The sequence below is a fragment of the Salvelinus fontinalis genome, chromosome 15 (genome assembly GCF_029448725.1).
Source record: "Salvelinus fontinalis isolate EN_2023a chromosome 15, ASM2944872v1, whole genome shotgun sequence".
Lineage (NCBI taxonomy): Eukaryota > Metazoa > Chordata > Actinopteri > Salmoniformes > Salmonidae > Salvelinus > Salvelinus fontinalis.
The window spans coordinates 5,199,881-5,213,059 of record NC_074679.1 but is presented as its reverse complement, the minus strand read 5'-3'; the positions used below and the strand labels follow the sequence as shown (position 1 = coordinate 5,213,059).

Here is a 13,179-nt window from a genome sequence, read left to right as displayed (position 1 = left end):
AACAAGCATGGGAAACAGTGTTTAAACCCGTTACAAGATCTGTGAAGTTATTTGGATTTATACGAATTATCTTTGAAAGACAGGGTCCTGAAAAAGGGACGTTTCTTTTTTTGCTGAGTTTATATATATATTGTGTGTGTGTGTATGTGTGTGTATATAATATATATATATCACACACTACCGTTCAAAAGTTTGGGGTCACTTAGAAATGTCCTAGTTTTTGAAAGAAAAGCCCCTTTTTTTTGGTCCATTAAAATAGAATAGATCAGAAATACAGTGTAGACATTGTTAATGTTGTAAATGACTATTGTAGCTGGAAACGCTCAGTTGTCCACCAGGGCCTCCCACTCCTCTTTCTATTCTGGTTAGAGCCAGTTTGCGCTGTTCTGTGAAGGGAGTAGTACACAGCGTTGTACGAGATCTTTAGTTTCTTGGCAATTTCTCGCATGGAATAGCCTTCATTTCTCAGAACAAGAATAGACTGACGAGTTTCAGAAGAAAGGTCTTTGTTTCTGGCCATGTTGAGCCTGTAGTCGAACCCACAAATGCTGATGCTCCAGATACTCAACTAGTCTAAAGAAGGCCAGTTGTATTGCTTCTTTAAATCAGGACAACAGTTTTCAGCTGCGCTAACATAATTGCAAAAGGGTTTTCTAATGATCAATTAGTCTTTTAAAATTATAAACTTGGATTAGCTAACACAACGTGCCATTGGAACACAGGAGTGGTGGTTGCTGATAATGGGCCTCTGTACGCCTATGTAGATATTCCATTAAAAATCAGCCGTTTCCAGCTACAATAGTCATTTAACAATATCTACACTGTATTTCTGATCAATTTGACGTTATTCCAAATACAGATAATTTCGCTTATTTATGATGCAAGTGTGATGATTCAATCATTTTTCTGCTGTCCTTTAGATCCCAACTTTGTGCGCACTTTTCTGACTACCTACCGGTCCTTTTGCAAGCCCCAGGAGCTCCTCGGTCTCTTGATAGACAGGTAGGTCCTGCTTACCAGTGTGTTGTGTTTGTGCAGGGGCCAAGACATTTTTTTCAAGTGTTATTGTCACGTGCACAAGTACAGTGAAATGCCTTTCTTGCCAGCTCTTTCCCAAACATTTCAGTAATCAATATCAGTAGTATAAAGTAGAACAACAACACACAGGAAGTGAAATATTTCCCGTTTATATCCCTGGAGGGACAATAGAGACAATGCAGTTCTATTTTGTGTCCTAACTGGCACCCATAGACCCCGGTCTGGAGTAGAGCCCCGTGGACCCCCGGTCTGGAGTAGAGCCCCGTGGACCCCCGGTCTGGAGTAGAGCCCTGTGGACCCCCGGTCTGGAGTAGAGCCCCGTGGACCCTGGTCTGGAGTAGAGCCCCGTGGACCCCTGGTCTGGAGTAGAGCCCCGTGGACCCCGGTCTGAAGTAGAGCCCCATGGACCCCCGGTCCGAAGTAGACCCCCGGTCTGAAGTAGAGCGCCGTGGACCCCCGGTCTGAAGTAGAGCCCCGTGGACCCCCGGTCTGGAGTAGAGCCCCGTGGACCCCCGGTCTGGAGTAGAGCCCCGTGGACCCCCGGTCTGGAGTAGAGCCCCGTGGACCCCCGGTCTGGAGTAGAGCCCCGTGGACCCCCGGTCTGGAGTAGAGCCCCGTGGACCCCCGGTCTGGAGTAGAGCCCCGTGGACCCCCGGTCTGGAGTAGAGCCCCGTGGACCCCCGGTCTGGAGTAGAGCCCCGTGGACCCCCGGTCTGGAGTAGAGCCCCGTGGACCCCCGGTCTGGAGTAGAGCCCCGTGGACCCCCGGTCTGGAGTAGAGCCCCGTGGACCCCCGGTCTGGAGTAGAGCCCCGTGGACCCCCGGTCTGGAGTAGAGCCCCGTGGACCCCCGGTCTGGAGTAGAGCCCCGTGGACCCCCGGTCTGGAGTAGAGCCCCGTGGACCCCCGGTCTGGAGTAGAGCCCCGTGGACCCCCGGTCTGGAGTAGAGCCCCGTGGACCCCCGGTCTGGAGTAGAGCCCCGTGGACCCCCGGTCTGGAGTAGAGCCCCGTGGACCCCCGGTCTGGAGTAGAGCCCCGTGGACCCCCGGTCTGGAGTAGAGCCCCGTGGACCCCCGGTCTGGAGTAGAGCCCCGTGGACCCCCGGTCTGGAGTAGAGCCCCGTGGACCCCCGGTCTGGAGTAGAGCCCCGTGGACCCCCGGTCTGGAGTAGAGCCCCGTGGACCCCCGGTCTGGAGTAGAGCCCCGTGGACCCCCGGTCTGGAGTAGAGCCCCGTGGACCCCCGGTCTGGAGTAGAGCCCCGTGGACCCCCGGTCTGGAGTAGAGCCCCGTGGACCCCCGGTCTGGAGTAGAGCCCCGTGGACCCCCGGTCTGGAGTAGAGCCCCGTGGACCCCCGGTCTGAAGTAGAGCCCCGTGGACCCCGGTCTGAAGTAGAGCCCCGTGGACCCCGGTCTGGAGTAGAGCCCCGTGGACCCTGGTCTGGAGTAGAGCCCTATATAGGGTGCCATTTGTCACTCAACCTATGACTATATCCTGGCTCCTAACCTGTTGATGGTTATATGCTGTGTTGTCAGGGCTCCCGAGTGGCACAGCGGTCTAAGGCACTGCATCTCAGTGCAAGAGGCGTCACTGCCGACACCCTGGTTCGAATCCGGGCTGTATCACAGCCGGCCATGATTGGGAGTCCCATAGGACGGCACACAATTGCCCCAGCATCGTCCGGGTTTGGCTGGTGTAGGCCATGATTTGTAAATAAGAATTTGTTCTTAACTGACTTTCCTAGTTAAATAAAGGTTAAATAACATTTAAATATAAAGTCTGCTAGTTCTGTTTTGTCGTCCAGATCTGATGACACTTATGACTGATGACACAAAACTTTGGTTGTCTGTGTTCTCTGTTCTTAGGTTTGAATTGTTTTTAATATGTATTTATTTGTTTTTTGAGCTTTACAAATGAAATTATTATTATTTTTGACACACAGGATTGAGATCCCAGAGCCGGAGCCCACCGAGGCAGACAAGCAGGCTCTATGGAACGGAGATCAGCCAATGGCTGCAGAGCTACAGAGGTTCCGGAGGGAGTACGTCCAACCGGTCCAACTCAGGTATAATCACCACTGTCCAATCAGACTCCTTCCCACTGTCCAATCAGACTCCTTCCCACTATCCAATCAGACTCCTTCCCACTGTCCAATCAGAGTACATCCCACTGTCCATTCAGAGTACATCCCACTGTCCAATCAAGACTCCTTCTCACCCTCCCGCTGTCCAATCAGACTCATCCATCCATGATGGGGGTGGTCCATCATCACCATTCCTGTGGCCCTAACCTTCTGACTTTCTACTGTGGCATCTCTCAAAATAGTTTCTTAAAGCACAGTGATACCTGTTGATAAAACAAGTGCTTTATAAATTAATTTGACTGATCATTCACCTTCGTCTGTTTCCCTCCCCCTCCCCCCCCTCTCTCTCTCCCCCTCTCTCTCCCCCTCTCTCTCTGTGTCTCTCCCCCCCTCTCTCTCCCCCTCTCCCCCCCTCTATCTCCCCCTCTCTCTCTCTCTCAGGGTCCTGAATGTGTTTCGTCAGTGGGTGGAACATCATTTCTATGACTTTGAGAACGACCCCGAGCTACGAGGCCGACTGGAGGAGTACATTAGCAGCATTATACAACTACGAGGTACTACCTCAATACTACAGTACTACTACAGTACCACCGCAGTACTACTACAGTACTACTACAGTACCACCTCAATACTACAGTACCACCGCAGTACCACTACAGTACTACCTCAATACTACAGTACTACCTCAATACTACAGTACCACCGCAGTACTACTACAGTACTACCTCAATACTACAGTACTACCTCAATACTACAGTACCACCGCAGTACTACTACAGTACTACCTCAATACTACAGTACCACCGCAGTACCACTACAGTACTACCTCAATACTACAGTACTACTACAGTACCACCGCAGTACTACCTCAATACTACAGTACTACCTCAATACTACAGTACCACTACACTACTACCGCAATACTACTACAGTACCACTACAGTACTACCTCAATACTACAGTACTACTACAGTACCACCGCAGTACTACTACAGTACTACCTCAATACTACAGTACTACCTCAATACTACAGTACCACTACAGTACTACCTCAATACTACAGTACTACTACCGCAATACTACTACAGTACCATTACAATACTATTACAATACCACTACAGTACTACTACAGTTGTACCGCAATACTACAGTACTACTGCAATACTACGGCAGTGCCATTACAATAATATTGCAATACCACTACAGTACTACTACAGCACTACCACAGCACTACTACAGTACTACTACAGCACCACCACAGTACTACTACAGTACTACCTCAATACTAAAGTACTACTACAGTACTACCTCAATACTACAGTACTACTACACTACTACCTCAATACTGCGGTACCACTACACTACTACCGCAATACTACCACTGTACCATTACAATACTATTACAATACCACAACAGTACTACTACAGTACTAACACACTACTACCTCAATACTACAGTGCCACTACACTACTACCTCAATACTACGGTACCACAACACTACTACAGTACTACCTCGATACTACAGTACTACTACACTACTACCTCAATACTACAGTACCACTGCAGAATTACATCAATACTACAGTACCACAACACTACTACAGTACTACCTCAATACTACAGTACCACTACACTACTACCTCAATACTACTACAGTACCATTACAATACCACCACAGTACTACCGCAATACTACTACAATACTATTACAATACCGCCACAGTACTACCTCGATACTACTACAGTACTACTGCAGTACCACTACAATACTATTCCAATACCACTACAGTACTACATCAATACTTCAGTACCACTACACTACTACCGCAATACTGCTACAGTACCATTACAATACTATTCCAATACTACTACAGCACTACCTCAATACTACCGTACCACTACACTACTACCTCAACACTACTACAGTACTACCTCGATACTACAGTACCACAACAGTACTACCTCTATACTACTACAGTACCATTACAATACCACTACAGTACTACCTCAATACCACTACAGTACCACTACAAATACTATTACAATACCACTACAGTACTACCGCAATACTACAGTGCTACACCAATACTACTACAGTACCACTACACATACTATTACAATACTACTTCAATAATACTACAGTGCTACTACAGTACCACCGCAATACTATTACAATACTACTACAGTACTGCCTCAATACTACAGTACCACTGCAGTATTACAACACTACTACAGTACCACTACAATACCACCTCAATATTACAGTACCACTACAGTACTACCTCAATACTACTACAGTACTACCTCAGTGCTACTACAGTACCACCTCAATATCACTACTACAGTACCACTACAATACTAGTACTACAGTACTACTACTACAATATTACTACAGTACTACCACAATACTACTATAGTACTACTACCAGGGGTTGGAACTATTCAGGGAACAGAACCGAAAATAAATGTTCAAGGAACAGAAACGGAAAAAGGAATGAAAGTGATCCATACTGTTCCGGAAGAGAACCGTTATTATAAAAGCACGGGAACCGGTTAATAACGTTATTATAAAAGCACTGGAACCGGTTAATAACGGTATTATAAAAGCACTGGAACCGGTTAATAACGGTATTATAAAAGCACGGGAACCGGTTAATAACGGTATTATAAAAGCACGGGAACCGGTTAATAACGGTATTATAAAAGCACGGGAACCGGTTAATAACGGTATTATAAAAGCACTGGAACCGGTTAATAACGGTATTATAAAAGCACTGGAACCGGTTAATAACGGTATTATAAAAGCACTGGAACCGGTTAATAACGGTATTATAAAAGCACTGGAACCGGTTAATAACGGTATTTTAAAAGCACGGGAACCGGTTAATAACGGTATTATAAAAGCACGGGAACCGGTTAATAACGGTATTTTATGTTCCAGGCATTTGTTTTCTAGTCCCACAAAAATGCGCAACAAATTGCTTATGCAATCCCCTCACTCTGTCACTTAGAAACGTATTCCAGTGTCTGCCTGCAAGATGAAAATCTTTGTGTGTGTGTTTTTTGGCTACCCCCCCCCCCCCCGGAAGGACAGGTTACTGTACTGAAGTTACACACCAGGTCATTCCAAGCATGATTCAGAAGATGAGGAGAGAGTTGTTTAATTAGCCAGAGAAGAGTGGATTCACTTTATAATTTCTAGTTAAGGATACTATAGGCCTAGTTATAACGTTTCACGGTATTAACTACAAAAAGGTAAGACGTGTTATTTTAATGCTGGTGCCGCTCTACACACACAAGCTTGTTAGCTAGCCTGCTAGCTAGCTCGGGTCCAACATTAAGCCAACTCAAGTTCAAAGGACATTCGAAGTTCCTCCATAGAAGCCACTCCTAGGTATAATTCAGATAATACAAGTCATAAGATGCCCAGCGCGTCAAGCCCCCTCAACCCTCTCTCTCTCTCTCTCCCCACCCATAACATTTAAATTACGTATCGCGCCACAGGCTACACTTGTCTGTCGATCACGCATGTAAACAACTAGCTTGCCTGCTCTATCCGAAACTGATTGGTGAAGTAATGTAATGAGCTGAATGATTCCTATTTATTTTTTGTCACAGGTTTAAAAAAAAGAAACATATAGGAAGAATATAAACCGTCAGGCTTTTTTTTTTTCCAGTTCGAAACGGTTCACAACTTTATTTTGCTGGTTGGAACAGTGGAATATAACGGAACAATGTGGGGTTCTGTTCAGAACTAAACGATTAGAAAATAATTTAGATTCCAACCATTGAATACTACAGTACTACCTCAATACTACTACCTCAATACTACTACAGGACTACCTCAATACTACAGGACTACCTCAATACTACTACCTCAATACTACTACAGGACTACCTCAATACTACTACAGGACTACCTCAATACTACTACCTCAATACTACTACAGGACTACCTCAATACTACTACCTCAATACTACTACAGGACTACCTCAATACTACTAATACAATACTACTACCTCAATACTACTACAGGACTACCTCAATATTACTACAGGACTACCTCAATACTACTACAGGACTACCTCAATACTACTACCTCAATACTACTACAGGACTACCTCAATACTACTACCGCGATACTACTACCTCAATATTACTACAGGACTACCTCAATACTACTACAGGACTACCTCAATACTACTACCTCAATACTACTACAGGACTACCTCAATACTACTACCTCAATACTACTACAGGACTACCTCAATACTACTACCTCAATACTACTACTGCAATACTACTACAGGACTACCGCAATACTACTACAGGACTACCTCAATACTACTACCTCAATACTACTACAGGACTACCTCAATACTACTACAGGACTACCTCAATACTACTACAGGACTACCTCAATACTACTACAGGACTACCTCAATACTACTACCTCAATACTACTACAGGACTACCTCAATACTACTACAGGACTACCTCAATACTACTACAGGACTACCCCAATACTACTACCTCAATACTACTACAGGACTACCTCAATACTACTACCTCAATACTACTACAGGACAACCTCAATACTACTACAGGACTACCTCAATACTACTACAGGACTACCTCAATACTACAGAACTACCGCAATACTACTACAGGACTACCTCAATACTACTACCTCAATACTACTACAGGACTACCGCAATACTACTACCTCAATACAGTATTTCTTACTACAATGCCAAAATGTTCATTCACAGGGACACATTTTTCAGTGTTCGCTACTTTTACTATTTACTAGTGACTTATTGTGCAGAAAATGTTAGCAAGTTTAGTTGCTACGTGTAATGAATGCATTGGTGTCCACCAGAACTGTCACAATAAAACATTAAGGTGTTAAAGAGTCTCAAACGTTTTTTTTTACTTCCAACCTCTGGCAGTGATTAGATAGGGGACTGGACAATGGTCATGTTTTACTTTAGTGAAGTTTAATTGAGATTTAATTGTCATGAATGATAAAAAAACAAGTCCTTGTCACATGTCTCTTCCTCAGGCAAGTCTATGAGGAAGTGGGTGGAGTCCATCAACAAGATCATCAAGAGGAAGATGCAGACTCAGTCTAACGGGGTCAGCCACAACATCACCTTCGAGAGCCCGCCGCCGCCCATCGAGTGGCACATCAGCCGCCTGGGTCAGACGGACACCTTTGACCTCATGACCCTTCACCCCATAGAGATCGCCCGCCAGCTCACCCTGTTGGAGTCAGAGCTATACAGGTTAGACTGACACCTGCTGTTACTACGGTGATCAAGTGGACAACTCGTTTACTGATCTGACCGAACGTGGTTTAAGCTGCCGGGCCAACTGAAGCTCAGCAGACCATGTACTGTCCATAGGACTGTGGAAATATGTTGTTTCGGTGTAATATGTTGAACGCAGGGACTGTGGATCGTTAAACAGCCTTTCACAACTTCTCCTCTTAGAGGTGACAAGAGACGTGCTGCGCAGTGTGTTACTGCCGCCATTGCCCCCCCCCCCCCCCCCCCCCCCCAGGGCTGTGAGGCCACCTGAGCTGGTGGGGAGTGTGTTACTGTCTTATTGAAGTGTGTTACTGCCTTATTGAAGTGTGTTACTGTCCCCCTTCTCTCCTCAGGGCTGTGAGGCCGTCTGAGCTGGTGGGGAGTGTCTGGACCAAAGAGGACAAGGAAAATAACTCTCCCAACCTGCTGAGGATGATCCGCCACACCACCAACCTCACACTGTGGTTTGAGAAGTGAGTAGTGGTGGTAGTAGTAGGTGGAATACTGTTCAGTAGGTGGAATATGTAATGAAACCGAGTCAAACATGAACTTGTCCGATAAGAAATGTTTTCCTACTGTGTGCCCTACTGAACATCTCCCTGCTGTGAAATCAGTCAGTAACTCTAATACTGATATCCTCTCTGTCTCGCTCTCTCTGTCTCGCTCTCTCTGTCTCGCTCTCTCTGTCTCGCTCTCTCTCTCTGTCTCTCTCTCTGTCTCGCTCTCTGTCTCGCTCTCTGTCTCGCTCTCTGTCTCGCTCTCTGTCTCGCTCTCTGTCTCGCTCTCTGTCTCGCTCTCTGTCTCGCTCTCTGTCTCGCTCTCTGTCTCGCTCTCTGTCTCGCTCTCTGTCTCGCTCTCTGTCTCGCTCTCTGTCTCGCTCTCTGTCTCGCTCTCTGTCTCGCTCTCTGTCTCGCTCTCTGTCTCGCTCTCTGTCTCGCTCTCTGTCTCTCTGTCTCTCTGTCTCTCTCGCTCTCTGTCTCTCTCGCTCTCTGTCTCTCTCTCTCTGTCAGGTGTATTGTGGAAGCAGAGAACCTGGATGAGAGGGTAGCAGTGTTCACACGGGTCATTGAGATCCTCCAGGTGTTTCAGGAGCTCAACAATTTCAACGGTGTTCTGGAGGTGGTCTCTGCCATCAACTCTGTCCCCGTATACCGGCTCGATCACACCTTTGAGGTGAACACACACACACACACACACACACACACCTTCGCTATGGAACGCCGTTTGGGTCTTTGCGTGTAAAAAAAAACGATACACGTCAAATAACACTATTTGACGAGTCAAATAAGCTTTTAATGCCAAAAAAACACTATTCTATTTTAGAATGTTGTGTGTGCTGAATTTGTACGTGCAAGTCAAGCTCCACCACGACCATCAGTAGCACTGTCAAAACTGTACAAAACATAAAAGTATGCAAACAAGCACACACCGCCCACGAACGATGTGTTTAACAATACCGCGTTGGTAATAAGGCATTATTTGTTTGACCGAATGGGAAAACGTCTGTGTGAGCATTTGAAATAAGATCACGATTAAACGAGCAGGATTAAAAATGTTTGCAAATATATTTGATACAGATGTTATTAGCAACTTCTGCGGTAGCTAGCTAGCTAGCTTTAGCTTGGTAGCTAGCTATCTTTAGCTTGGTAGCTAGCTAGCTTTAGCTTGGTACCTAGCTAGCACCAATACAACCCGCCTGAAAACAAAGACCAGTAGAAACTGCAGTAATTTTCATTATTCTTAGCAATGATTTAGGAATCCATGTGAGTAAGTATTAGCTAGGTAGCCACTATTGTTGAACTTCAGTTCATGAAAATAACTAGCTAGCTAGCCACTTAACTTCCCCTGGCTACTGAGGCTTGACCAGACCGGGTTATGTGTTGTGAAGCTAGCCACAAAATGGATTAGCCACAATAGTAGAATTTGCGGTTGGCCTTCAAAATAAAAGTCTCTATTTTGAAAGGGTTACAATTGGTGGAATCATGCCATAGATTTGATGATGTTAAACAAGGTTGGAGTGTTGTAATGTGGAGCAATGAAATGGGTTATCATTTTACTCTGTGACACTCACAGAACACAACTGTGAAGAGTTTATACCCAATACCCAAATATACCCAATTGTCATACTTGAGTAAAATTAAAGATACCTTTTAATAGTCTAAAAGTATTTGGTTTTAAATATATTTAAGTATCAAAAATAAATGTATTTGCTAAAATGTATGACAAGTAGGCATTGCGAGTGGCGCAGCGGTCTAAGGCGCTTGCAACGCCAAGGGTCATGGGTTCAATTCCTGCTGGGGGCCACCCATACTTCAAATGTGTGCCAGCTTGACTGTTAGTCGCTTTGGATAAAAGCATCTGCTAAATGGTATATATTATTATTATTATTATATTACTTGTTGCGCACTAAGACCAGAGATTTTACTGAGCAGCAAGGTCCAGTATGTAGCTTTGTAGGCGACCTGACGAAATTCACATAGAAATCATTTTATAGATCTGTCATTCGCATTGAAAACAAGTCTGATAAGTGGCAGATCTGTTCTATACGCGCTATTTCTATGCTTTTACTGAGCAGCACGTTCATGAGAGATGTCCATATTGTTATTTTCTTTCAGGCGGTCCCCGAAAGGAAAAAGCGGATCCTAGAAGAAGCAGTGGAACTGAGCCAGGACCATTTCAAGAAGTACCTGGCCAAGCTCAAGTCCATTAACCCGCCTTGTGTGCCTTTCTTTGGTAAGACCTTCCGGACAGAAAACAAACGTACAGAACTGTCCACATTGACTTGTGACACATCGATTCGGTATATATGTGGCCTATGCGGAGAGGGAAGCCCTTCAACCCTGTTGGTGCTAGCACAATGCTCCCAACCCACTGAGCCATTGGACGTATTAGGTTGACTGAGTGATGTATTTAGCTAGGACTACTTCTATACCATGTCGCTCTCCTCCCTGTCCACAGGTATCTACTTGACCAACATCCTGAAGACAGAGGAAGGGAACCCCGACTTCCTGAAGAGACACGGCAAAGAGCTGATCAACTTCAGTAAGAGGAGGAAAGTAGCGGAAATCACAGGAGAGATACAGCAGTACCAGAACCAGCCTTACTGTCTCAAGGTCCAGCAGGACATCAAGGTAGGCCAACCAGAACCAGCCTTACTGTCTCAAGGTCCAGCAGGACATCAAGGTAGGCCAATCAAAACCAGCCTTACTGTCTCAAGGTCCAGCTGGACATCAAGGTAGGCCAATCAAAACCAGCCTTACTGTCTCAAGGTCCAGCAGGACATCAAGGTAGGCCAATCAAAACCAGCCTTACTGTCTCAAGGTCCAGCAGGACACCAAGGTAGGACAATCAACTAGCCTTACTGTCTCAAGGTCCAGCAGGACATCAAGGTAGGCCAATCAAAACCAGCCTTACTGTCTCAAGGTCCAGCAGGACATCAAGGTAGGCCAATCAAAACCAGCCTTACTGTCTCAAGGTCCAGCAGGACATCAAGGTAGGCCAATCAAAACCAGCCTTACTGTCTCAAGGTCCAGCAGGACATCAAGGTAGGCCAATCAACTAGCCTTACTGTCTCAAGGTCCAGCAGGATACCAAGGTCCAGCAGGACACCAAGGTAGGGAAATCAGTCTGTCTGTCGGTTGGTCTGTCAGTGTATTCCTAAACCCCTATTTACTTTCCATCTCCATCTCTCTTCCCTCCTATCCCTCTTCCTCTCCCTCCTCCCTTTTATCTCGGCCTCTCTCTCTCCTGCACCAGAATGACAGTGTTCTCCTTGCCATGATCCACTCTAAGGAGTATCATTCATCTGATGGCCTTCGTTGTGTCTTGTGTTTTTTGTCCCAGAGGTTTTTTGAGAACCTGAACCCGATGGGCAGTCTGGGTGAGAAGGAGTTCTCGGACTATCTGTTCAACAAGTCTCAGGAGATTGAGCCTCGCAACTGCAAGCAGCCGCCACGATTCGTAAGATTGATTTATATGTATCGTCCCCTCAGGGTGATCAGTTCTATATCACAAACAAAATTGAGCAGGAAGATGAAAAGCAATGAGAAATCTTTTTAAATTGGAATTTCAGATTACTTCCTGAATTGACATGGAATCAAAACCCTCACCCTAAACTCCAGTTCCTGTGCAGAAAAAACTTTTTCGTGAATTCATCTGTCTTTTAACAAAGTGTTTAACGGTTACCAGGTCCTCAAACCCTCCTCTTTTACCCTCTCCTCCAGCCCAGGAAGACCCTGTACCCTCTGAAGTCCCCTGGGATCCGGCCGGTGCGTACCTCTACGTCAGGAACCCTGAAGGGCCACCCCGTACCCCTGGAGAGAGAGCCCCCCCACAAGATCACCTTCAGGAGCATCGCTGAGACGGAGCATGAGACCTCTTCCACAGCCCCCACCTCACCCAACACCCCCACCCCCCCGCAGTCTGCCACCTCAGACCTCATCTCTGTCTTCATGGAGCAAGACCTCTGCAACTCCTACGGTGAGGATGGGGCACATAGAGACACACACAGACACACACACACACACCAATGTTCAAGTGCACATAGAGACACACACATAGTTGTACATAAATACAGACAGGCACACACTTATCGCTGGTGAAACACTGTGAACAGTATATCTGAGGATTAACACTGTGAACAGTAGATCTGGGGATTAACACTGTGAACAGTATATCTGGGGATTAACACTGTGAACAGTATATCTGTGGATTAACACTGAACAGTATATCTGGGGATTAACACTGT

General features: G+C 45.9%; 1 protein-coding gene across 1 annotated transcript in view; it reads left to right on the top strand.

Annotated features, from left to right (window-relative positions):
• sos2 (son of sevenless homolog 2 (Drosophila)) overlaps nucleotides 1-13,179 on the top strand; it is a 113,550-nt gene that overhangs the window by 91,832 nt on the left and 8,539 nt on the right. The window contains exons 11-20 of the mRNA XM_055862509.1: nucleotides 921-1,002; nucleotides 2,979-3,101; nucleotides 3,561-3,673; nucleotides 8,186-8,408; nucleotides 8,786-8,905; nucleotides 9,443-9,605; nucleotides 11,048-11,165; nucleotides 11,391-11,563; nucleotides 12,276-12,392; nucleotides 12,656-12,911. Of these exons, the coding sequence (XP_055718484.1) occupies nucleotides 921-1,002; nucleotides 2,979-3,101; nucleotides 3,561-3,673; nucleotides 8,186-8,408; nucleotides 8,786-8,905; nucleotides 9,443-9,605; nucleotides 11,048-11,165; nucleotides 11,391-11,563; nucleotides 12,276-12,392; nucleotides 12,656-12,911 (1,488 nt within the window). The remainder of the gene's footprint in view (nucleotides 1-920; nucleotides 1,003-2,978; nucleotides 3,102-3,560; nucleotides 3,674-8,185; nucleotides 8,409-8,785; nucleotides 8,906-9,442; nucleotides 9,606-11,047; nucleotides 11,166-11,390; nucleotides 11,564-12,275; nucleotides 12,393-12,655; nucleotides 12,912-13,179) is intronic.